Source organism: Mustela putorius, unplaced genomic scaffold (assembly GCF_011764305.1).
Source record: "Mustela putorius furo isolate JIRA1106 unplaced genomic scaffold, ASM1176430v1.1 tig00000275_pilon_pilon_pilon, whole genome shotgun sequence".
In the NCBI taxonomy this organism is placed as follows: domain Eukaryota; kingdom Metazoa; phylum Chordata; class Mammalia; order Carnivora; family Mustelidae; genus Mustela; species Mustela putorius.
The window spans coordinates 28,572,508-28,600,257 of NW_025421341.1; the positions used below are offsets into that span (position 1 = coordinate 28,572,508).

Below are 27,750 nucleotides of genomic sequence, written 5' to 3' on the forward strand. Positions count from 1 at the left end.
GAGGACCAGGAAACAAAATGTGCTTTTATTATACGAATCTGCCTGCACTGGGTTCCTTTCATCACATAGGAAAAGGGAGAGTGGGTAAGCTTGCCCCGAGGATGAAGCAGGCCTTGGGCAAGGCTGGCTGGGGAACTGCTTCAGCCCGGGGCGGGGGGGGGGGGTGGGCAGCAGAACAAAGTGGAAGAGGGAGCCAGCATGCCAAAGCAAACAAGGACAACAACAACAACAAAAAGCATCCAGAAAATGGGTCAGAATAAAAAAAACACAAATCAGAGATTAGAGAGTCAGACCAAGAACAACCAGAATTAGAGGCTATTGGGTGGACAGGTGTCTCTGGGTGGGTACCTGGGTGGAGCATTTCTATATTTAGATGTCCTTGCTCTTTGTGACATGGTTCCAGGGGATACGGAGATATAGGGCAGGGGCAGGTGAAACTTAAATTGAAAAGACTGGGAAAGAGCTGTAGTAATTTTTAAAATAACAAAGCTATTTCAAGTATTTGAATGCCAGAGGATGGAATTAAAGTAGGTGCTTATCATTCAGCTGTATAGTGTCTTTATGCAGGGCTCAATAAATACACTGTTATCTAAGTCAGTTTGGGCTACCATAACAAAATATCATAGATCAGGTGGCTCAAACAACAGACATTTATTTCTTCTCAGTCCTTGAGGCCGGAAGTCCAAGATCAAAGTGTTAGCATCGTTGGTTTCTGCATAGTTGGTTTCTGGTGAGAACTCTCTTCCTGGTATGTAGATGTCTGCCTTCTCATTGGATTAGCACATGATGGTCCTAATCCCACCCACCATGAGGACCCAACCCTCATGACCTCATCCAAACCTAATTATCTCCCAAAGGCTCCATCTCCAAATACCATCACATTGTTGGTTAGTGCTTTAACATATCAATGTGGGAGAAATGCAGTTCAGTCCAGGGCGATGGTGAATTTTTATTATGTAAGTGTTGCCATGTAAGTCACATATTATATTTTCTTCCCCTTGTCAGACACTATCTGTGCTTGGTTTGGCATTGAAGTTGTCTTGACAGTACAAATGGATTATCTATATTCCTTCCTTATAAATATTTGCTCTACTTAATTCTGTGTTATGGACTAGAATAGAACTTTTCTTTTCAAACATTTCATAGGTGTGAAGTACCTTTATTTTTATTATTTTTGTTCCTTTTAGCAAAGAGAATGAGTGTCATTTGTTCACATTTTGAGTGCAACCCGAGCACTGGTCTTGTCCATGCCAAAAAGCACCTTCTAATGTATGTGGGAAGAGGGACACTGGTATCATGTCACAACCAGCTCTACCACTGACCCCTCACTCTCCTGGAATTCTGGGTAATGGTCTTCATTCAGCGTAGTGCCCATACCTAAGCATGGGCTCAGATGCATGAATTCTGCCTGTCTTGTTATTTCTTTCCATACAACTACTCAAGTCTAGGTGGGGACATTGGACTTCAGTAAAGGGTCAAAGAAAATAGAAGTGCACCATAATTTAGAAAGGATAAAAATGCTAATCTTATTCTAGGTATGACCACTCCCATATAATGAAGTCATCATCTCATGGACACACTAATTCCTAGCATTAGGTTTACCCTTCATTCACAGAGCACCTCATTATTCAGACTTCTCTCTTCTAAGGATTTCCCCTAATTCCACACCATTCAATCTCTAGAAACCAGTAATCAATGGCAAACATTTTCCCAGCATGTGAGTTACTTAGCCTAGAATGAGACCCTAAGGTGGAAGATGGCAAGAAACAAGCTTTAGAAGAATAGTCTTTTGTTCTTCTAGGTCCCAACTCAATGTACCCTGGGGGTACTAGGTCAACTTCATTCAGTGATGTGTAATTTTACTTTATACATCAGGCTCAGATTTTTGCATATAATCTGATGAGTTATTTAATTCATGAAAATTAACATACACAGTAGACTTTAAAACCAGTAAAATTTAAGACCAGTAAGATACAGAGAGGAGTTATTGGTCACTTTGCATCTCTCCTAAAGAATTGTCTAGGTAATTTTTGTCCTGTTATGTCTCTAGGCTTTTCATTTTTGGAACTCAAAGACTCCACTGCTATAACCCTCTGGAAAGCAACATCTAGTTTTTTCTTGATATGAATTAAAGGAAAAGTCTAGATACATTAAGAAACTTCCTTTGAAAAAAATATTTGTAGTTGAGTAAAAACATCAACATGGGCACAATAGGACAGAACATTTGAAAGCAGGAATGACCTAGAAAAGTGAGTGACATAGCCCCTTCTCTAGAATATTTGATGAGTCTCCTTTCTGTGAAGTCATGATTGAGCAGCAGACTAACTAATCTCTAAGCACTTGCTTTTCCTTTACTAAGTTTTAGAAAAGCTCATGGGTCATAGTATGCTATTTAAACAAAACAAAAATGACTTCAGGTGTTTTCTGATTTGTGTCTTGAGATCCCACCTTCCCTTCAGGCTGCAAATTATAGAGAAGCCTGTTATTTTCTCTATAGTTTTATACCAATAAGCTATACTGTCACCTTATATCATATGCTACCATTTACCACAAGTAACTGTGTTCTGCCACACTGCATAATAATGATAATCGTTGTAATCATATATCAACACAATGAGATAATGAGATAATAACAAGATGTCAGTACCTTCCCTGCATGCTAAATAATTGATTTCAGTTACAGACATGTTGCCAGCCTTTTCTACCCTACTGTACGGTGTCAGAGTTTATGTTTCATTATTAGGGGTGTTTCCTTCCAGCAAGCTGTTGAGTGCACTGGTACATAGATCTGTTGTGAGTTTCCAAAAGATATTCTTGAAGCTTATACAACATTCTCTGGATTATTTATTTATTTATTTTTGTAAGACGCTTGAGGGTGTTCTGTCGTGTCAGTGCCACATACCTAATAAATTCATTCCAAGATAGCATTTGGGATATCATAAGAGATCTCATGAACAAAACCAGACAAATACACCATAATAAACAATACCTGGAGATTGAGAGATTAACTTGTCTAGCCTCATAAGATTTTCACATCAATTTCCCCTGAAGTATCAGACCCATCGGTATAGAAGCTATTTATCTGAACCAAGACAGAGATTAAGCCTAGCAGGCTGGGACATTTTTATCCTAAATGAAAGCAAGATGTGATCATGTGCAATAGCCACATCATTAAAAGGGTTCAAATCCCATGGTATTTTTGTAACCATTTGTGCTAAGAGAAACTTGATTCTCCTCTCCCTTTTGCTCACATAATTCTGGGAGGTTAATCTTTAGGAATTTTATGGTTGTTTTTATGGAACATGTTTCATCTTAAGGCTTCTATTTAGAAATTCTAAGGCAAAGGGACGAATAGCCCCAGTTAATGCATTTTTCAGTGTCAGATTAGTAATATTAGCTTGAAGAGAAATACTACCATTGTTCTGTCACCAGGTTTTCCTACATATGGAAAGTGTTTGACTTGTTTGATTTTTAATCTTAGCCTCAAACTAGAAGCGAAGCAGATTACCACCGCCCACAAGCCTCCACCAAAAGTCCATAGCAGTAAACCCAAGTGCAAGTCCTGTTTGAAGGCTTTCCTATTGTACTCATCTATTTCACTTTTCTGTTCTTCTCTTTTCTTTTTGTAGTGTCAGCCAAACCCAGACCCCACAGTGATGAATATTCAAAGAAGATCCCTCCTCCCAAACCCAAACGGAACCCGAATACTCAGCTGAGTACATCTTTCGATGAAACGTACATCAAGAAGCACGCACCTCGGAGGACGTCGCTCCCACGGGACCCCTCTCTGTCCCAGGTCAGCAGCCCGGCGGGGGACCCCGAGGAGGAGGAGCCCGTGTACATCGAGATGGTGGGCAACATTCTCAGAGACTTCAGAAAGGAGGATGATGACCAGAGCGAGGCCGTCTACGAAGAGATGAAATACCCCATCTTTGACGACTTGGGCCAAGATTCGAAATGTGACCTTGACCATCACAGTTGCTCTTCGCAGTGTGCTACTCCCACGGTGCCTGACTCGGACTTCGCCAAGTCCTCAGTGCCATGTACTCCAAAGGGTTTGCTTTGTGACATCCCCCCGCCCTTCCCCAACCTGCTTTCTCACCGACCCCCGCTGCTGGTGTTCCCTCCCGCTCCCGTGCAGTGCTCCCCTAATTCCGACGAGTCTCCGCTTACCCCGCTGGAGGTCACCAAACTGCCGGTGTTGGAAAACGTGTCTTACATGAAGCAGCAGGCCGGGGCATCTCCGTCCTCCCTGCCCTCTCACACCTCTGGCCACCCTAAGCTGGACAAAGATCAGGCTGCAGCCCTGGGTCCGGGCCCTGCCACTGCTGCCGCGTCCACGCTGTCCTCGTCCCCGCCCCCGCCATCCACCCTGTACCGCACCCAGTCCCCCCATGGCTATCCGAAGAGCCACTCGGCCTCCCCATCGCCGGTCAGCATGGGGAGGTCCCTGACCCCGCTCAGCCTCAAGCGACCCCCGCCCTACGACGCTGTGCATTCGGGCAGCCTCTCCAGGAGCTCTCCATCAGTGCCTCATTCGACCGGCAGGCCGGTGTCGCAGGATGGGGCCAAGATGGTCAATGCCTCGGTGAACACCTACGGCCCAGCTCCAGGCGCCTCCCGGTCCAGGACTCCTACAAGTCCCTTGGAGGAACTAACCAGCCTCTTTACCTCTGGACGAAGCCTGCTGAGGAAGTCGTCCAGCGGCCGCCGTTCTAAAGACCCTGCAGAGAGTAAGTGTACAGAGTCGATGGGAGCCAGGTTTCCGACTTAAAAATAAAGTGAAGCCAGGGGTGTGCAGATGAAGCGTGGAGTGCAGGGCCTTCAGTTCTTTGAGTTGAAATATCAAAGTGGGTTCTTTCGCTTTGCCATGATGAAGGATAGATTCTGAAAGAACTCAAAGTGACAATTGGCCTAGTGTAACACATGCTATTGAGAGGAAGAATGACTCTTTAAACACTAAAGTGTAGAATCTGAATTGTTACAGGGGATCTAGAAAGTCTATCAGAGTAAACACATCACTATGGAATTTTTAGGTAAATAACTTGATTTTTGAAGCCAAGTGTCTATTGAAACATAATGATAAATGTTAATATTCATCTTTATTTTATATTAAAAATCCGCTTGAGGAAATCTCTATTACAAAGCTTTTGCTGGAAAAACAGAAATTTGGATAGAATTTAGTATTTTTTTTTTAACATGGTGAATGATTCTCCCTGCATTCTTTGTGGGGTTATTATGTTCTTACATTTACCCTAAACTAGAAAAGCCTCCTTGATTCTCTTTTAACACCTTTGGTAATTAGTATCTTATTCCCATGGTATTCTTCCTAGGTCCACTCATATATAAATTACAGAAAAATCAGTAAGTGATAAATGGGCGGTACAGGTTATATTTACATTAAACTTCAAAGAGCAGGAAATGTCTCTATCTGAATGACTAAACCATCTTGTGAATCCCAAATCATTCCATACACATACAGTCAAGTCAAACAGATCCTTGTTTTCTCAGTGTCCATTGTATTAAAAAGCACTGCTTTCCCTTACTTAAAAATGCCTTAGGCACTTAAACTTGTAATTAACCCTTTTTCATCTCAGATTATCCCAATGCAAAATTTTACTTATCCACTTACCCAATCACACTGAGTTCCTTCCTTAAAGGGGGAAAAAAATCAATATTTCTGATGATGAAGATGGTGATGGCACTTTTTTTTCTTAAGATTTATTTATATATTTGATAGAGAGAGAAAAAGTGGGGGGAGGGAAAGAGGGATAGAATCATTCAAGCAGACTCCCCACAGACCGTGGAGCCCAGGAGGGGTTCAGTTTCTGGACCCTGATCATGACCTGAGCCAAAACCAAGTCAGATGCTCAACCAATGGAGCCAACCAGGCACCCAGTGGTGATGGTGCTTCTTAGATAATTAGTATTCATTCATGTTAGAAGCCACATATCCTGCTTTTTTGCTTGTTTTTCCACAGAGATTTATGGAAGTATTACTGCTTAAAAATTCCCCACTGAAACATTTCCTTTACCTGACTGAAAGGCAAAAAATTCTAATCTATTAGACATGTCTAAAGTTAAGTACCTGTGTATGTGCATACATTAAACTATTTTTTGACTTGAAATAAAACTTAGGAACAATATGCTTCTAAAATAGTGGTTCTCAGCCAGGGCATTTTGGCCCCTAGGGAATTCTGGCAATGTCTGGACACATTGTTAGTTATCACAACTGGAGGTACTATTGACATCAACTGTGTACAAGCCGGAAGTACTCCTTAAAAACCGACTAAAAGGGATGCTTGGGTGGTTCATTCTGTTAAGTGTCTACCTTTGGCTCAGGTCATGGTCCCGGGTCATGGGATTGAGCCCCTCGTGGGGGTCCTTGCTCAGCAAGGAGCCTGCTTCTCCCTCTGCCTGCTGCTTTCCCTGCCTGTGCTCTCTCAATCTCCCTGACCAAAACAAAACAAAACAAAACAAAACAAAAAACCCCAAAACCAAAAACAAAAAACAAAAAAACCCCACAAACAAACAAACAAACAAATAAGATGATCTGGTCCACAATGTCCATACTGGCAAGTTCAGTAAACCCTGACTATTATTAAAGACTCAGGTTTCTTCTAGATGATTGATTTGGTTTAAGCGCAGATCATTTAAGGTGTTTGGAGCAAATTGGAGAAACAAAAATGAAAGGATAAGATTTTCTTTCAAAATATGTAATGGTTAGTGTGAAAGTAATGGGTGTTCGATGCAAGATTTGGTGAAATTATTGGATTTTCTCCCTACCTACCAGTTTCTTTGGAGGATCCTTAACAGCTCCAGCTGGCAGCTATACCAATTAGCTAGAAAAAGTATATGTAAAAGAAATGATTAACTAATGAAGTTATTTCAAGAAAAATCCATCTGTTAGAATTTGTCTATGTGTTATATGTCACAGACTTCTTCATTTGAGTCCAAAATGAGCTTTGTGTGCTTCTAAAACAAAGCTTATACATGGAAAAGTGATCCAGGCTCTTTATAGCTTTTAGAGATCTGAGGATTAAATTCCTTCCTGTGTGCTCTTAACTATGTATCAACTCTTCAGAGAAAGGGCATGTCTTGAGTTACATTAACTTCAATATTTTACTTCATATAAAGGGAGAGGAAGAAAAATGCAGATAGTGCAAAGAATAATTTAGTGTTATTTACTTTTGACTCCAAAAGAAAATGCTAAAAAGAATCATAGTGGTGGGATGCCTGGGTGGCTCATTCAGTTAAGCATCTGCATTCAGCTCAGGTTATGATCTCAGGATCCTGGGATCAAGCCCTGCATCAGGCTCCCTGTCCAGTGGGGAATCTGCCTCTCTCTTTCCCTTTGCCCCACCCACTCCCCCCTGCTCATGCTCTCCCTTGCTCTCTCTGTCAAATCATTAAATAAAATCTTAAAAAAAAAAAATCATAAAGGCTCTTAGATTCTTTCTGTAATTCAGAAAGTAGATCCAACAATGTTAGTAATTGGAAGTTATCTTATAATCACTGATACAGTACACTCAGTGATGCAACTCTCCCCTCTATTCTTGCCAGATAAGATTTACAGACACTGCTAATATCATAGGGACAGAATAAGTGCGATGAAGTAATATAACATTCATGACTCCTAAATCTCAAATATCTTTTTTTCTGTCCTTTTCTTTTTTCTTTTCCTTTCCCTTCCTTCCCTGCCCTTCCCTTCCCTTTTTTTTTTTTTTTTTTTTCTTTTCTTTTCTTTTCTTCTTCTTCTTCTCTCCTCCTCCTCCTCCTCCTCCTCCTCCTCCTCCTCCTCCTCCTCCTCCTCCTCTTCTTCTTCTTCTTCTTCTTCTTCTTCTTCTTCTTCTTCTTCTTCTCTTTTTCTTCTACATTTCAGAAATAAAATTAAGGCTGGTATTTCTATTCTCCATACACCCTGGTTTTACTGGAAGTGCCAATTTTGATAATTTTCTAATATTCAACTCAAAGCCAATGTAATATTTCTGGTTTAATTTTAAAATCAATGTCAAATTATATATATGCCTTTGGGGTACCTGGGGGCTCATTGGGTTAAGCCTCTGCCTTCAGCTCAGGTCATGATCTGAGGGTCCTGGGATCAAACCCTGCACTGGGCTCTCTGCTCAGCAGGGAGCCTGCTTCACCTCTCTCTCTCTGTCTGCCTCTCTGTCTATTTGTGATCTCTCTCTGTCAAATAAATAAATAGAATCTTTAAAAATGAATAAATAAATATATGCCTTCAACTCTTACTTTAATAATCTAAAAAGATACATTTAACTTGATTTCATATCTTAAAATCTTACATCAGTTGACAGAGATTGAGCAATAGGAAATAAATATAATAAGACAATTGTGGTAAACTATGAACCAGTTTCATTTCACTGCATCATTTTCTAAACATGGCCTTCAGATTAAGTGTTCTAAGAAGTACTTTTTTCCCTGGTTGATGGAACATTTTTATGTTGCTTAGCTATAGATAAGGACACGTAATAGTCTCTCTCACAATAGTAAATTTTATTTGAATTGGTTATTATTTATATTTCTTAATTTTGTGCAGAGAGATAGTGTACAAGGCATGTAAGAAGTGATCCACTTGTATTTTATTGCTGTAAACTTTTGTCTAAATGAGAAATAGTGAAGTACAAATATGTTTATGGTGAATTTAGAGTATTCACCATAATAGTATTTAAAATATTTTTCTCCTCAAATAAGAAATATTTTTAAAAGAAAGGTTTTGCCTGTATTTAATATAAATGCATGAATATATGCTCCTATAAAAAATACAAGAATATAATTAAATACTATGATATACTCAAGGGAGAGTATAGGATAGAAAAGAAATATGTGGAGAAATGTTAGCAGAAATTTTAAGGAAAAAATAGAAACATGAAACAGTAAAGGGACTAATTCAAAGACTAAGGCAACAAGGGATATACAAATGAAATTCACACACAGGGTGGGATCAGCAGCACATAAGCCCTCATGGACACCAGCACATGAAGCACCTGCAGAGGTCCACATAGAGCTCGCAGAAGGACATAGAGACACAGGGGTGTAAAGAAGGAACAAAGAAAAACAAAGGTGTAGGCTCCCTCATCTGGTGGTGTTATTAAAAGAATGGTGAGTCAGAATTGCTAAAGAGCATCATTATACACATTAATATTCCACAGTAATAGAGATGCCATTTCCTACTGTTACATCTCATCTTTCAGCCTCTTAAAAATACTACCATTTAAGATGTTTAGATGTTGTGCTGTATTTTTACAATTATAAAAGTAAATAGGTCCTATTGTTTTCATGAAATAAACTTAGGAAACAAGATGTAACCTTTGCCTTTCCATTCATTTTCTTAAAACACACCCACTCGCACAGAAACAACAACCCAAAGGAAACATGCAAACAAACCCAAACAAACAAACAAACAAAACCACAAAAATCAAACAAAAAACCAAAATCAACCAAAAAAAACTATCTCCATGCCACTTCCATCACATACCCACAACCCCCCCAACACACACCCTTTCCCCTTTTGTAAGTCATTTGAGATACAGTGATGCTAAAATATTGGGTATTGATGGTGAAGCAACTGATCCAACCTATTCTTACTAGTTTATTTTATTTTATTTTTTTTATTTTATTTATTTGACAGACAGAGATCATAAGTAGGAAGAGAGGCAGGCAGAGAGAGAGAGAGGAGAAAGCAGGCTCCCTGCAGAGCAGAAAGCCCAATGTGGGGCTCGATCCCAGGACCCTGGGATCATGACCTGAGCTGAAGGTCAGAGGCTTTAACCCACTGAGCTACCCAGGTGCCCCTATTCTTACTAGTTTAATTTAAAAAGGAATTTTCAGGTTTTAAAAAAAAGAATGATTTTGGAAGGAAATCATGTTTTTTAAAGATTTTTTAATTTGACAGACAGAGGTCACAAGTAGGCCGAGAGGCCCGTGGAGAGAGAGGAGAAAGCATGCTCCCCGCTGAGCAGAGAGCCCAATGCGGGGCTCAGTCCCACGACCCTGGGACCATGACCTGAGCCAAAGGCAGAGGCTTTAACCCACTGAGCCGCCCATTCACCCCTGGAAGGAAATCTTTTAATGTGTATTTCTGTATTTATATATAACCCCACTTTTAGGACAAAAGGAAGGTTTTACTAACATAATGTAGCCATCTTTATGATTCAGGATCAATGTGATCATCGTTGTGTGCCTACTACGTGTTAGTGCACCTGAAGTGTTCATGGCACCTTGGTGGCACAGTTTGTTAAGCGTTCGGCTCAAGTGTTCATCTCAGGGTCGTGAGATTGAGCCCCATGTTGGGCTTTGCACTCAATGTGGAATCTGCTTAAGATTCTCTCCCCTTCTCCCTCTGCCCCTTCCACTCATGCACATACTCTCTCTTTCTTTCTCTCTCAAATGAATAAATCTTTAAAAAAAAAAAAAACAAAAACGTGTCTAGCATGGTGACTAGAATAGGATACCCCTCAAACAGTGGTGACTGTCATTGTCCCTGGCCATTTATAATAGCAGTGACACAGTGTTGATAGCTAAATTATTATGATACTGGGATGTTGTCAGGGGCTCTTTGAGTTTGCAGCTCTGAGTAGCCCTCTACTGTTATATCATTTAAATTTATTTGTATTCTTGTGTCTGTTTCTTGTGGTTTTCCTGCCTCCTACCTTTCTTTCAGGTAGTTTGATTGATGCAGATAGGTTCTCTTCCCCTCCCCCACTTCTCCTATTCTCCTTCAACTCTTGCCCCCAGTATCTTATCACACCATTAATTAGTTGTGGGCCAAGAAACAGATACACAACCTTGTCTGAGCAGGCTCTCATTTGGTATAAACATGTGACCTTCAGTATAAATATGTGACCTCTGTGACCCTTAACTTCAAAGACCATTTTATTTAACCCACTTACTAAGTCTTGAATGAAGTTCTTGGATTCATGTCTGAGATGGTAAGAATATCAACTTCCCAAGAACTAAGTTATCCTAGGAAACCTGAAATGAATGTTATTTTATTTTTGGATAATCTACACATTTTGTTTGACTTGTTTAAAATACTTTTTTCTGTAAAATTTAGCAAGCAACTTAATTCAGGACTTCATGGCTCTTCCTTTTCACTCCTCTGAAAGCAGGGGCTGAAGAGAGTGGCTAGGACTCTGGCAAATGTTGAGAAGCCAAAGAGGAGGGAAGACAGGAAAATCCACGAGTCTGGGTCTTTCACTTGCCATGGGAATGGGTGAGCCTTCACCCTGGGATGTCAGCCAGAACTTCTGGATGCACAGTAACTTGGAAACACCTAAACAGCATTGGGAGTTGGATCTGGAACTTGTAGAATTCTAGGTATTTGGCACTTGAGTTACACTCCTATGACCTGAAGAGTATCTCAGAGGATTCCAAAGGGCCTGAAAAAACCAAAGCTTACAAGTTTTGTTAAGCATCTTAAATAAAGATGTGACCCTTGTCAGGTCCCTTTCCTGCTGTTTGTTGGTTGTACCCATCCCTCCACTATGAGTCCCATACCATGGCTTCAGGCTAGTTTCCACATTAGAAAGGCTCCTTCTAGCTGTTTAGAGGGAAAATTGAACTCGGACCTGGGTTATAATGATGCACTTGAACCAATACCTTGATGACATGCTCAGGCTTCTGAGAATGTCCTTGAGTGGTTCAAAGTATGTAGGCAAAGACACAGAAAGCTTAGACTTCTGGTCCAAGAACTTATATCATGTTCACCTGGGTGTTGTCAAAAACAGATTCCTGGACCTTATCATAGACCTGTTCAATGAGAAATTCTGGAGGTTGAGGCTGCGATGTTGGCTTTTTAATGCAATCCCCAGTAAAATTTCCTGCTATCTCACGGTAATTCAAGGATATATGACTAAATATTGGGAACACCCTTTACTTGTATAAAAAAGAAAGGTCTAACACATTGTTTTTATCTAACAAAGTCAGAAATGTAATTTATGTAAGAGAAAGGAGAGAAGGGAGAGCTTAAAATGAGTGAGTGTTGCTTTTCTTTCCTTGAGTAAGCTATTGGTTAGTTGGCATCTGGCAAAGAAGACAATCAAGGTCATCTGGATGGATCAATAAGGAAGTCCATTTTGCTCTGTTTGGATTCTCCCAGAGACCTTGGGAGTTCAACAGTGGTGTATCGGTGAAGAATGTCCATTCTGGTTTCTAGTTAGAACCTCCATCTTAGTCATGCCGGGCCTTTGTCATTCTCGCAGGAGAACCCGCAAAGAACCTGCAAGTCGGGCCTGTGGTAGTCCCCACTCCAGAAGTTTATTTCTAGGCTATCTAAGCAGGAGTACTAGCCAGTCCAGAGTGGGGCCCCTAGATGGAGTCATGACCCAGGGCAAGGGTGTGCCTCACTTGGTCACATGGTCTAATCAATATGACAGAATGGGTGTCTTCTTTGGGGGACACCAGAAGGGCAAGGACAGCACACATTGTGAGAGCAATGAGGAGGTCTGGCTGCCATGACTGAGCCAAGGATTCCCGGCATTAGAGCTGATGGCGCTGATAGGGGAATGAAGTAATGAAGTTCTTGGAACATGCTTCTGCCTCCAAAAAGTGTGTCTCAGGAACAATTTCAGGAGCAGATTTCAAGAACATTGCCCAGAATGGGATGCATCAAAATAACTAGGGGTGAGGACCTGGGGAAAGTGTGCAGCAGCCAACATTTTCCTTAAGAATGCTTCCATCAGGGGCACCTGGGTAGCTCAGTGGGTTAAGCCTCTGCCTTCAGCTCAGGTCATGAGATCAGGGTCCTTGGATCAAGCCCCTCATCAGGGGGGACCCTGATCCCCTCAGTGGGGACCCTGCTTCCCACTCTCTCTCTGCCTGCCTCTCTGCATGCTTGTGATCTCTCACTCTCTGTCAAAAAAAAAAATAAATAAATAAAATTTAAAAAAGAAAAATGCTTCCATCATAATGGTAGCATGTACTTTGATATGTTTACTTTATGCCAGACACTTTTCTAGTCGTTTTACATATGTGTATTCCATCTTCATTGCAATGCTTTGAGGTAGGTGATATTAGCATTGCCATTTTAAAGATGGGAGACACTGAGGCACAACTTGCCCAGGTCACATACAGAGTAAATTTAGGATTTGAATCCAGTTTATTTGCCTCTAGAGTTTCTGGCTGTTAATGATACTTTATCTACACTTGACCAGTCTCCCCGATTTCTTACCTCTCCCTGTTGCCATTAAAATATACCAGTTGTCATCAAAACTCTAAAAACTTGTAGTGTTATCACTCCCAACAATATCTGCTTAGTAAGAGAAAGATGACTATGTACCTAATGGAATGGAGTACCTAACAGTGGTCATTACTTTAGGAAGAGGGTGGAAAACTTTTTCAGTACCCTCCAAAATTCACTTTGGAAGAGCCTAGTCTCTGTGATGGACTGTTCTGTACTGTAAGCTTCTGAGCTGTCCCTGAAGGATATGATATGTCCAGGGGGCTTTGAATCACCTAAATGACCTGGGTGAGAAGATGTGAGTGCTCACCTCAGTGCCTCCAAGTTTAACTTAGAAAGTACATGCATATTTCTTTGGTCCATGAGATTTTCAATACTGAGCTACCAACTAACTGATTCTACCTCCATGGATGTAGGGCTTTTTTCTTCAGCTGCTTGCTTCTTGTCTGTAACTATGCAGTAGCTTGATGGCCTGTAGCTACTGCAAGAGAAAACACATATCCGTTGGATCAAAAACCCCAGTCAATGCTCAAAAGCAGTGAGGGACCCAGCATCATTAATCTGGAAACCGATCTAGTAAAACAAACACTCCAGAAGAGCCCTATGCAAAATGTTGCTTAACATCACCTCTTTTCTCTTTAAATTTGTGTTAATGTGTAGTTGACAGAATCAGACACTTATCTTCAAAATTAAAATGAAAAAATGCAGTTCTTCAAGAATATGCTGACCTACTTAATTATTACTATTTTTTTAAAGCTAAAGAAATTTCATTTCAAGATGATGAGGTTAAAAGAGTATAAGTAAAATCCGTTGATTTTGAAAATGCATGTGACTCCTTGGTTAATTGGGACCATGACATTGTCTGTTTCCCTCATTCAGTTTCTTTTTGGATTGCAACACAGAATCACTGAAGAAGACATAATTTCATAAATAATTGCTCACCTTTCTGGGGGTAGACTGCAACCGCCTCTGATTGATGCAGGCAGACGTGTTTATCCCCTGTGTTTATATTCTCCAGCTGCTGAATCTTTAAGTGCAATTTCTTGTCGGCAATTTAATCAGCAATGTTCTGCATTAAGAAGAGCCCTCCCTGCTTTAGATCTATAAAATGCAGAAACATTTCAATTCAGAAATAAAGCTACCCCAGTCAATTTTTTAAAAACCCAAGATTCCCTTATCTTGTATTTAATGTACTAGAACTGATTTTTTTCTCTCCTATTGAATTACCTCAAACAGAAAATCCAATTTCTGATTTGTATTTAATATCCTATGTTTTCAACACTTTAACATCTAGAAGTAATTGAATGTTAGGTATAAGTAAAGGCATTCCTACCGGCCACATCTCACTCTCTGATGTTTGTCCTGCTTCCTAACTGAATATGATCTAGAGGGTTAGGGCAGGAGCTAGATGTCACAAGACATTGTTTCCATCTTAGTTCAGCCATTAAAAAGCTTCAAGACTTTGAATAAGTCCGTTCATCTCTTAGTGTGTTACTTTTCTCACATTTCAAATGAAAATATTAGCTGCTAAAACTGGGAGTCTCTTCTGGCTCTGGTGTTTGATGCATCTCTGGATTACTGAATGATGTGTAAAGCCTTCAAAAAAATGACCCTCTTCCTGCCTCTGAGACTGTCTGATGTTGTTCTCTCTTGCTGGAAGAGCTTCCTCACTAAGTCCATAAAACAAAGCCTAGTCCTTGAATCTCTGCTTAGCATCCACCTACTTTTCATAGAGTTTTTCTTGTGCTATTGTCTTGAAATTCTGTCTCTCAAACTCCAGGAGCACTTTATACTTCTGTAACAGTGTGTGTTATTCTGACTTACTGTGAGGTCTTATTCTTATTCCCATTAAGATGTATGGCTGAGGAGGACAAGGTCCATACTTTCTCATCATTTTTTTTTTTAAGGTAGCCCTCATCCCAATGCAATCTTTCTCAAAGTTGATATAGCATAAATATTTATTGAACTTGTTGAATTAATAGGCATAATGACTTGAGAGGGCTACTGTTCCCAAGGAAATAAAAACCAAATGAGAAATGTTTGACCATTAAGTGAAAAAAAAAAAAAAATCAGATCCTTTGACTTAGAAAATTCCACACTGAAATCAATATAGTCATTTAGCCGAAAATAACCTATGCTGAATGCTGAATTCATTGCTTCTGCTCTTAAGTGTCCTGTTTAAAAGAATGTCTATTCCATTCCAGGCAGATGTATTAGGAGAAAGATATAAAGAATCTAGACATAAAGCATTTAAATGTGGATCATTCTTGTCAAAGCCTCATCAGTTTCTGGATAGATGAATAGTGTGAAATTGATCACTTCTCAACATTTGAAGAGAAAAATGCATTTTTTAAGAAAATAATGGAGATCAACATTTTAAAGAAGGAATTTCAGTCTGCTTAACATTATGCATTATTGAACTTAGGTGGTAGAGAGAATGAAAGCATATTCAACCAGGTCATTTAACCTCTTTGGCAGAAAGGCAGTGCATAAGTCCAGGGACCTATTGTCATGTGACTGGCAGCCTTGTTCATGTATGCTTATAGGCAAAAATGGGTTCGAGTTATAAAATATTTGAAAAGCTTTTATAATTTCTGAAAAACTCAGTTTTTTGGAATTCAGTGAATAGATGGCAATCCCGAATTTAATGAACTGTCTGTAGTGCTGCATGGTATTTCTCGGTTGAAGCAAACTCATTATTGTTGTTAGTCGATGGGAACTAGGTTAGTTAAATGTTCCACTTCTAGTGGAATAACCAATCAACTGGAGAATCTGGGCTATTGCTATTCCCAAATAAAAGAAATAAAAATACTAAATAGAATCTGAGAGGGGGAAGAGAGCATTAGTAGCATGGATTTTGAAGCAGCGTTATCCTGTCTAGCCAGGTCTACCCAGAACAACGGAACCTAAAGGAAAAAATTCAAATCTTGAAATCTGTAACATTCCTCTGACAATTGCAAACTTTCCCCTACATTTTATTCTGGTCAAGGAACAGATTTACTTTCAATAAAAGAGCATTTTAAAAAATATTTACATGTATTTCCTTGTTGTAGATGGAACCAATGTAACTAAATTGGGAAAGAAAAAAGAGTAGAAAAACAAAAGGTGGAAAGATTCAGCACATAAAGATCAGAGGCATCTATGTATCCTCCATCCCTAGATATGGGTGGGTAATTCTAATGTGGTTCTAGTCCCATGATTCAAGCAAGAAATCCAGATTCCCAGAAACTAGAAAACTGAGAAAAAGTTTTGGTATTAGTAGCCCCCAACAGAATGAAGACAGCTGAAATGAGGCATTGTTCTCTCAAAGATCCCACATTCCAAATATCAAAGTTGACTCTAGATCCACAGACTAGCTTCTTTCTTTGATCGATTACTTATTAATCACTTACTAATGATTAATAGCAAGAGAGATGTGTCAAAACGATGAAAGCTTTTTGTCAATGTTGGCCCAAGAGAAATCTCAAACCTAAGAAATTAGATTGCCTGAGAGTGGTCCGTATTTGGTTGACTGATAACGTTTACTCAAGGGCTGAAGAATTTACTTTGGCTTCTAAACCAAGCTATGTTTATGAATTCTCAGGATGAAGTAAAACAAAATTGTTCATTGATGTTTAAGAGAAAAACAGCTTGACTTTCTATCCAGCCATGGTTCTCTATTTCTCTTTCATGGTCAAACCATTCAAGTGAATGTTCTGCCCTTGCTGCCTCTGTTTCTTGTCCCGCAACTGCATTTCCCAAAACCCAGTTCCCGCTTCTGCTCACTCAAGTCACGCAGGGCTAATTCCCAACGGGTCTCTGGCTCTGGCCTCTTTCCTCTTCTGGTTCTCTTAAACCTCACAGAACATCTGACCCTGTTGTTTGTTCCATCTGAAGACATTTCTCTTGATTCTCCTGCAATATGATATCCTCATTAGCAATCCTTTTTGGACTCTGTTTCTTCTGCTTTTTTGGCAAGGTTGGGGGAGGTCTACCCCCCATTAACTAAAAAAGCTCTTCTACAAACCATAAGTGACTCTTAATCTCACAAAACAAACTGAGGGTTGCTGGGGGGAGGGGGTTTGGGAGAAGGGGGTGGTATTATGGACATTGGGGAGGGTATGTGTTTTGGTGAGTGCTGTGAAGTGTGTAAACCTGGTGATTCACAGACCTGTACCCCTGGGGATAAAAATATATGTTTATAAAAAATAAAAAATTATATATAAAAAAAAAAAGCTCTTCTGACACAGTGTCTGATTAGCTTTTGAATGTTTATCATCCTAACTAAACTGTCAGGGCACAATACTGAGTCTTTTATTGCAACAACAGCACATTTGCTGGCACAGAGTACATGTTCGGTATGCGTTCCTTGAATCATCAAATGACTGTTCCACTAAAGTGAATGAATGTATATCTGATCTCCAGAGTTAAATGGTAAATTTTTGAGAGCGAAGACTGTATATTTTAAGTGCCCATGGTTTCTGTGACTATGTTTTGCATAGTCAGTTATTTTATGGATTATTTTTCCAAAGCTAACATTTTTTAAATAGCAAAGCCCAGTTGAATTACCATAAATTATTGCCAATAATCTGAATTTTGCACAGGATGAGGAGATCAAGACTAGTGAAGATATTTCAGAACCAGCTGCTCCAAAAAATATTAATGGAGAACTCAGGTTTAGATAAATTTTTATATGAAATAGTAAGAAGAGAAATCAGTCCTGTTACTGATTGGGGAAACTATACAGTACTCAACAAGAAAAATGTAAGCAAATACTCATAGTGTATATATACTCATAGTGCATCATTTTGTATAATAATTAAAGTAGGATCCATTAAAAATAGCATAGCATAGGTATTTACTGAATGATTCTAGAACCAGTATTAAGATCTTACATAGTAAATAGAAAAACTATCAGCTAGACTGTAGATGGTATTAGTATGGCCCATTTACTATTTAATTCCAGCATTTAAGGAGAATAAAACATATATCCTCATTTCTAAACTTTTGTTTATTGATGCAACATGGAGGCTTAAGTGGGTAGAAGAAGAATAAATGAAACAAGATGGGATTGGGAGGGAGACAAACCATAAGTGACTCTTAATCTCGCAGGACAAACTGAGGGTTGCCGGGGGGAGGGGGTTTGGGAGAAGGGGGTCGGATTATGGACATTGGGGAGGGTATGTGATTTGGTGAGTGCTGTGAAGTGTGTAAACCTGGTGATTCACAGACCTGTACCCCTGGGGATAAAAATATATGTTTATAAAAAATAAAAAATTAAAAAAAAAATTCCTTTGTTCGAACAGCATAAAAAACAATCTCATTATAATGGAAAGTATTTTTGGAGAGTTCCTTGAGAAACACAGGTAACACGTATGGGCAAAGACACAGGAGTCAAATGTCCTGCGGTTGAAAGATGGATTTATCACTTAACATCTGTGCTTTCAGAGCATGTCAAACTCTCCATTTATTGGTTTTTTATATTTACCTCAGAGGATTGTGAAAAATTAAAGAAAATTGGGTTCAAGAAAAGACCTTGTAAAATGTAAATTGCTGTGCAACTATAACTTTTAGCTCTCTGTGGAAAAAATAAATATTTTATTAAAAAACGAAGTAAGGTCAAAAATGAATTAAATTTTCAGAGGTTCTATATTGTTCGTATAACTCTCTTCAGTTAGGCTTAGGTAAAGGATCTGACATCTTAAGTGGCTCATCCAATGCCTGATGTGAGGAGCATAAAGCATTAGGGAAAATGTAAGCCATTCTCTGCTCCCACAGGGGGCAGGCTGCTTTCAGGTTGCTGAATGATATCTCAGTCTTGAATTTGGAAGGACATCACACCTGATGCAGTACAGTTAACCCTATTCTAGAAAGAACAGCTCTGAGAACAAGGAAGCTGTCTTCATTGTACAGAGCTTCAGGTAAGGGATGCCTGAGTGGCTCTGTTAGTTAAGTGTCTGTCTTTGGCTCAGGTCATGATCCCAGGGTCCTGGGGTAGAGTCCCCAGGCACTGGGCTCTGTGCTCAGTGGAGAGTTTGCTTCTCTCTCTTCCTCTGCCTCTCCCCCTGCTCATATGCTTTCTCAAATAAATAAAATCTTTAAAATAAAACAAAACAGAATACAAAGGGTCAGGAGACATGAAACATGTTGGTGAAAGATGTCTCAACAGCAAAAGAAAAAAGTCACTAGAACTGAGGAGGTTGGCATGTTTTTCAAATGTAATAAATATTTTTTCCCTGCTTAAAATTATTTTTTAAATAAAAACTCTGCTTCTCAAAAAGCATAGGTATAAACCAATGAATTAGTTGGAAACCAAGAAGACCCTAAGCGCTTAATATAAAAAATACTTAGTATGTAGGGGGAGGACAGTCAAAGTTGCTGGGTCTAAGCAGATTCAATAGAATTGCCTTTTCTTTTAAAGTGGTCACTTAATAAGCAAACAAACAAACAAACAAAAAACCTTAAAGGTTAGCATTTGAAAATTTCAATGCCATAAGACAACAACAAACACTTAAATTTTGTACAGAATTTTGCATATAGCCACATACACAGAAAGAATGCTAACCTCCTCAGTACAGGTTAACTAGCATAAGTAGGCAATGCGTGGTGTGACCAGCCATAGTATTTCTCATAAATGAGAGGCTATGACACAGAAATAGCTATTGAAATGCGTCATTGTCAATTTTCTCATATTTTATTAACTTCCATGGCTTTCCCAGTTAAAGTCTTTATCGAGATGCTAATTAAGCAGAGGTTTGCTTTGCACATCAATCTTTAATATTCACTCCTCATAGTAAAATGAAACCTGCAGCATGCAGCTTCTCCAGTTAAAAACAGTCCTGACCTACTTCCATGTGAAATCAATGGAAGACTTACAGAAACTTACAAGTAGCTGACATTTAAGGAGCCCAGCGCCCAGTCCATGTTGGTCTAAAAGGTGTATTTCCCTGGGCTTCAGCATCCTCTCTTTATTAATTTTAAAAGTTCTTCTAGGAATAGTCAAGACTATGGAAGCTAGATAATGAAGCCAGACCTGAGTTTTGTGCCCCTCGGGGATTGGGAGCTGCTGTGTCAGCTACATCTGTGGTGTCTTCCAATTAACAGCGACCCCTAGGTCTGGGACTGGGGAAGGGAAAGCAACCCCTAAAGGGCACCCACTTGCCTTCAAATATAATCCACAAACAAGCAGTATCGCCTCTACCAGAGTAAGGTCTTCAGACACGTATGTTCCAAGGTTTTTGAAGTAAGACATATCACACGTAGCAAAATTTTTGGAGACTTTGTATGTTACATATCTGAATTGAAGGCAGTGAAATAGGAATACAAATCATACCCAGCTAGACAGAGGAACAGTACCCATCAGGGCAAGCACCCTGGGCTTCCTACTGGTGAGGGCCTCCTACTGAAGACCAGCCAAGCTCCTTTCAAGAGTTAATGTGCAAACCACATAAAAGGACAGAAAGGGAGAGTCGGCCTCATGGTAAGTTCCAGAATCCTAAGCAAAAACTGATGGAAGAAGTAGTGTTCAGTGTACATGCCTTTTATTCCCTTAATGCTTACGTATTTGGGGAATTTTTGATGCTAGTAACTCATAAACATTTTAACCACATATAGGCATTCATTCAGTCTTTCTTTCATTTGATGCATGTTTATAAAACACCTAGTGTGCGCCAGGCACTATTCCAGGTTCTAGATTCTTTATTTTGAATTGTCAGGCAATAAAACCTGAGAATCCAAATGAAGATGAGAGGTACATTTATCAATGAGGAAGGTGCCTTGTGAGGGAAGATTTGGCAGCCAAAAACATTGTTATAAAGATATATAGCTAAAAGAGAGAGAGAGGAGAGAGAGGGATTTAAAACTGAGTATTTTATTTATTTTTTAAGATTTTGTTTATTTATTTGACAGAGATCACAAGTAGGCAGAGAGGCAGGCAGAGAGAAATGGGGAAGCAGGCTTCTTGCTGAGCAGAGAGCCCAATGCGGGGCTCAATCCCAGGACCCTGAGATCATGACCTGAGCCGAAGGCAGAGTCTTTAAACCACTGAGCCACCCAGGCACCCCTAAAACTCAGTATTTTATTTTATTATTTCTTTATTTTTAGAGAGAAACAGATCACGTACCCATGAGTTGGGGTGGAGAGAGGCAGAGGAGAGAGAGAGAGAATCTTAAGCAGGTTCCCTGCTTAGCGGAGCCTGACACAGGGCTCAATCTCAAGACCCTGAGATCACGACCTGAGCCAAAATCTAGAGTCAGACGCTCAAACAACTGAGCCATCTAGGTGCCCCTAGAATGGAGCATTTTTAAAAAGCATTGTGTCTCTCTGTCCCCTGCATCTACGCTGTGCCATTCTGGCCCTCCTGGCCCATGTTGCCACATCTCCTTAGACTCCGAAGCTCACAAAGGCCTGGACATCCTTGATCCACTCCAGCGGACTGGACTGGGTCCGGTGACCCTCAGCAGACAAGTGGTTTTTGTTTGAGACGTAAACATTAACCCCGCACTACTCTCTCCTTATTCTTCTCCTATTCCTTTGGTTTTTTCCGTTTCCCTTCCTCTTTTTTAATCTATAAGCCTAACCCCATACCATGGATATTGGAACTCTCTTAGGCCTTATTCATCATACAGATGGATTTTGCCCCAAAGAAGTCTGCTCCCAGATAACTTATGAGACAAGGCCTCATGCTAACCAAGCACATTTGTAACATCAGAAATAAAGAGTAATATCTAATGCAGGTCCTGTCTTATTTGCTTTGAATTCATGAAAAGGCAGAAAAGAAATGGCTCTATTCCTGAGGCACTCTGTAATGAAACAGCTCATTCATGCCTCGTGTGTATGTGTGTGTGAGAGACAAAACATGAAGAGAAGCTGATGCGGAGGTAAAACAAGGGGCGGTATCATGCCTCGAACCTGAAAGTAACCTGACAAAGAGAGAAGGAGAGAGAGGGAGGGGAAGAGGAGAGGAGGGAAAGGGGGAGAAACGGAAAGAAGGAGCAAGGAAGGAAGGGAGGGATGGAGGAAAGGAGGGAGGAAGAAAAGAAAGAGAAGTGGAATGGTATCACCATATGACATTTCCAGAGAACTCTTGTATCCTACCTTCCTTTGCTCCAAAGAGAACAAGTGGAGAATAAGATCCTTAACTTGCAGGGCTCCTGGGTGGCTCAGTTGGTTGAGCGTCTGCCTTCGGTTCAGCACATGATCTCAGGCCCTGGGATCGAGCCGTGCAGGGGGCTCCCTGCTCAGTGGGGAACCTGCTCCTCCTTCTCCCTCTGCCCCTACCCCCTCTCATGCTCTCTCTCTCTCTCCTCTCAAATAAATAAAAATTTAAAAAGAGAAAAGATCCTTAACTTGCTACTCTCTGTCCCTTGACCATGAGTCACACAGTGGGCACTCTATAAATATTTGCTGAGCTTTGGAAATAGTCTTATTTAACTTCCTCATGTTAGAGACAAACTGAGATCCAAAGAGGTTCAAATACTAGAGCAAAAAATAGGCCGTTAGGTAAAAGCATATTCTGAAAAGAGTCCCAGCTCTCCTGAATACTCTCGAGATGCTAAGAAATCAACATTTAAATAGATATCTATGAGTTTTGCCTATAGCTTTACTTGATCTTCTTGATTAAGTTCATTTAAAATACCATTTTGGATTAACCTAGTTAATCAGAGACTTTTTATAAACAAGTGCTGGATTTCCGCCCCCTCTTCAAATTTATATGCATAATTTTTCCTAAGAAAACTAAGAAAAATTCCAGATTGGCCAACAATGGTTCCCAGGCACCATTTCTTTATTCTAGCCATATTTATCTAGAGAATTGGTGAATTAAAATCAGCGAGAAATGCTATGCTTTATACATTCAATTCTGTAGTCATCAGTTATATTTCCCTTTAAAGGGTTAACATTTCTGCCTTGTTTTGCTTATGAAACCTTAATAGCTATGACTTTTTTAACCACTCAAACCTGGCCATTAATAACTGTGATTGCAACGATCTAAGTTTTGCATTTGCTTTCATAGAATTTAATTATTCTTTCTACCCTTTGTGATGAAGGGATTATTCTTCTTAACTTTTAGTGTTTGCTTCAGCAACAGTTATGAACGTATGTTCAGAATTACATCTTTCAGGAAGAATGGAAATGATATTTTTCTTCCCATGCATTAATATTTTTAGTGCCTGAATGCCTCTGTTTCTTTTAAAGAAGACTGAAGCATTTCTCCATCTGCCTGTTAAACTGATTTGAGTCTTAATTAATGTTGATTGCACCTGTGCATGTATTCAACTACCCACACACCTCCCATCTACTAGTAGCAAAGCTTGTCTTTTCTTTGAAAATTAAAAGAGAGAACTATGGTTTAAAAAAAAAAATGGGCATAGAAAACAGACAACACTGAGAAGTATGATGTTCTGTGGCTGTCTTAGATCAGTCACTTTGTATCTCCTAATGATTGTTTGGCAGATGATGTAAAGCAGTCATGTTCCTTAAACTGCTGTTTCCTTATCAATTATAAGGCAGCCTAGCTGAAGAAGCAAAGCAAAAGAATCAAAATTCAACAACAAATTCTCACCCACCCACTCACTGATTGTGTATGTTCCAAGTTTTGGCAGCTCAATTTCCCCTTATATGTGAAGATGGGGAACAATCATAATACAAATAAATAAATCATAGTGATTGGTTTAAAATTTGATGTGGTCAAGCATTTTTCTTCTCCACCTATGAAAAATTTTTCAAGGAATTTTAATAAATATAAAATAGATCAGCTGCAATTTTTTTTTTCCTTTCTCTTGGGTAAGGAAAGATAATTAAAAAGCTTTCAGCTAAAATATGGAAAATCAGGGAAATAGAGAACCCAGCCAATCTACAAAAAGAGTAATGAAAAATATATTAAGTGTTGCTAAAAATGTTCCATTAAGTGTAGAACAGTGGTTCTGACCCTGACTTTGCTATAGAAAGTCTTGGGAAGCTTTTAAAAAATTATCAATGTCAATTTTTTTTTTTTTAACCCATGTCAAGGCCCCAGCTTCAGCAATGTAATCTAATTATGACCCAGGCATGGATTTTTTCTTTTTTTTTATAAAGATTTTATTTATTTGACAGAGAGAAATCACAAGTAGACGGAGAGGCAGGCAGAGAGAGAGAGAGGGAAGCAGGCTCCCTGCTGAGCAGAGAGCCAGGCATGGATATTTTTTTAAGGCTCTCCATAAGTTTCTAATATGCGGTTAGGCCTGGGAATCTTTAATATACAGTGTATTCTGGTATTTATCAGTAGAATCCTAAACTTGAAGATCCTTGAGTCCAGATGCCTCATTTAAAGATAAGCAAATGAAGGTTCAGAAGGGGAAAACCATTTGCCCAAAGTCTCCCAGTTAATTAGGGGTTAAGTCTGAATTGACACCCAGGGTCTCATAACCCCAAATCACCTCTGTTTACTCTGTTTATTCTGTGTTGGGGTTGGGACTTCCCAGGTCGTGGCATTCATAGGTATGTACCCTCTGTACTTGACTTCTGAATTTCTAAAGAGAATCCATGCACTGTGTTGTTAACACCAATTTTATATCTTCCAACAACATCTAAGCCATTTCCATAAAACTGTGGCAATAACCCATGCAACAGGAACATCAATTTTGATCCCAAATGCCTAATAGTAATTTCCTGTGCACATTAACTCAGTCTTGAGGATACATAAAAGTGTCCTACATTACCAAAGTCTTCCCAATCTATAAATGTCTAATAGCAAAATATTGTTTTGATCTTTCCAGTGATTCTCTTTCTCTGCTGTTGTTCAAAAGGTTATCCTGACTTTGCTGTTTAAGAAAATAGATGAAGACAGAAATGTTGTAGAGGCATCGGTAGAATTCCACAATTTTTTTCTTGTCAAATAAAAAGTTAATTTGTATTCCTTTCATTTGATAGATAATTGGTCTGCTTTCTCCCAGTGGTCTTAGTCAAGAAGGGATCTGCTCATAAAGCTAAATCCTCTTGAGTATCTTATAAAAAGGGCAATTCAAGTTATAGCCATGTATTTTTTTTTTATATTCTTTTCATAGTATTGTTACTTCTCCTTGGGTTTGGCATCATTTCTTCTGCATTTTGGCTGTGTAATTGCTCATGCTATGAACAACACCTAAGGATAACTTATAGGTAAAACTATCCCTCTTTTGTCCTATGGTAAGGTTTCATTAATTAGTCTGAAAACCTCCTTACACAGGCCAAAGTTGTAATCTTAAGAACATTGGACTTCAGGAGGTGGTACTTTGATCAAATACGATTTCTGTACAGTATTTAAGTCCACATAAGCCCTACTTCACTTTAAACTGAGGAAATAAGTATATGTTTTCAATTTTTGGCACCTTCTTTTAAATTTTTCCCCCATAAAATTTCAGATCCAGAAAAACACCTTAAGGATGCTCTGGTCCAAAGCCCTTATTTGATACATGTGTACACAGAAGCACAGAAAGAAAATGTGCCCAGTGTCACCTAGATGATGACAGGGTCAAGTTTCCCCAAAAACTATATACAGAGATCATTGTTCTATGACAGTCTCTATTCGGCGTGGCTGTGACTGGAGCAATAGGAAGGAGGAAAATGTAAAAATCACATATGTTGGAGTCCCTGTGGCCTCCTTTCTTCAAGAAGATTCTTTTTTAGATTGTTCGCTTTATGTTAATTTTCTTCCTTGTGCCCTACTTAAGAATGACTCTACTGTCAGGTCTTCTCTAACTGTTGGCATATGATTTGGAATTTATCAAAAGACATAGATATCTTAAAACATCCTAAGTCAAAATGTGTGCCTGATTCAGGCTATAAAGATTTTGTAACCCTAAAACTCTCTTTACCAAGTTTTTAGAATTCTATTTGTCCCTCTAAGAGATTTTTATCAGTAGTTTCTCTATCATACTTGTGATGGTACTAGATGTAGAAGGAGCGAGATAAGCTTTAGAATGTCAGATCTTAAATGGGAAGGAAGAACTAAAAGCTCACCATTGGCATTATCAGGGATTGCTAGGAGCTGTGGGCATAAATATTTCATGTGGTAAATTATAAGGAGACATTTCCATTTTTATGCACTATTTTAAAGTAAAAAAGAATTGTTGAACAATAAGGACATTTTCCATAATTATGTTCCGTTTTTAATATGCAGAGAATTGACTCTGAGTTCAGAGTAGTTATTTAATGAGTTCTCCGTATAACCTTGTCTGGTATTTCTCTCTGAATTTTGGCATCAGATTAAGACCAATGAGGTGTTTAAAAATGATTTTCTTGTCATTAAACATATGATGGATTTTTGAAGTTCAAAAAGTGGTCTTCATCTAATAAATAGTCACAAGTTTCTCTACATTAAATGCAAATACTAAACATTGTTTATATAAGGAAACACTACAAAACATTTTCTATTACTGCATCTTTGTATCTATATCTGTACACCCCACTGAAAAGGACATTGAAGAAGTTGATGGCATCATAATGTTAAGATGGTGATACCTGAATTTCTGTGGGTTTCATGTGCCCAGAGATAAGATGGTATTGATAATGAGCCTCTGACCTGGGATAACTCCTCCCACATCTACCTCTTGGTCCTTCTTACATACTTCCTCTGGGAGAATATTCCTTTAACGCTAAGGACACCACATACTTTGCTCCTCAAAAATACAAACTCTAGATTGTCACTCAAAATCCTCCTTAATTTGTTTCTTCTTTTCTATGTTAATTTAGGTCTCCTTCTTTCCTAATACAAAGGCTTTCTTCCAGACAGACTGAACTTCTTATGGAGCCTGAACCACGGTTTCTCTGTACCATTCTTTGTAAAGTATTGGGTTTGCTTTTGCTTTTTTGTCAAGCTGGAAGTTTGTTGTTAGGCAGGATCAGCTTTTGGGAGGACAGACCCAAGGAAAGACCCATGTGGGTTCAACAATTATGAGCAGCCATTCTGGAGAACGGTATGGCAGTTCCTCAAAAATTTAAAAATAGAACTATTCTATGATCCAACGGTTACACTTCTAGGTATTTATCCAAAGGATACAAAAATACACATTAGAAGGAGTACATGTACCCCAATATTTATAGCAGGCTATATATGGCTCTTGTCAACAATAGCTAAACTACAGAAAGGCTCCAAATGCCTACCAACTGATGATTGGATGAAGAAGATACAGCACACACACACACACACACACACGCACACACACAATGGAGTACTACTGAACCATCAAAAAGAATGAAATCTTGCCATTTACAATGATGTGACTAGAGCTAGATTGTGTTATGTTAAAATGAAATAAGTCGATCAGAGAAAGGCAAATACCATATAATTTCACTCATATGTGGAATTGAAGAAACAAAATGAATGAACATTCAGGAGGGGGTAAAGAGAAAGAGAGGGAAACAAATCATGAGAGACTCTTCACTGAGGAGAACAAACTGTGGGTTGTTGGATGGAGGTGGGTTGGGGGGTGAATTAGATGGGTGGTGAGGGTTAAGGAGGGCACTTGTGATGAGCACTGGGTGTTATAGTAAATGACGAACCATTGAAACCAGTATTGAACTGTCTGTCAACTCACTAGAATTTAATAGTAGTAT

At 39.2% G+C, this 27,750-nt stretch overlaps 1 protein-coding gene across 2 annotated transcripts in view; it reads left to right on the plus strand.

Annotated features, from left to right (window-relative positions):
* NYAP2 (neuronal tyrosine-phosphorylated phosphoinositide-3-kinase adaptor 2) overlaps positions 1-27,750 on the plus strand; it is a 256,433-nt gene that overhangs the window by 150,455 nt on the left and 78,228 nt on the right. For both annotated transcript variants that reach the window (XM_004776583.2, XM_045078796.1), the window contains one exon: positions 3,630-4,733. In XM_004776583.2, coding sequence (XP_004776640.1) covers positions 3,630-4,733 — 1,104 coding nt within the window. The remainder of the gene's footprint in view (positions 1-3,629; positions 4,734-27,750) is intronic.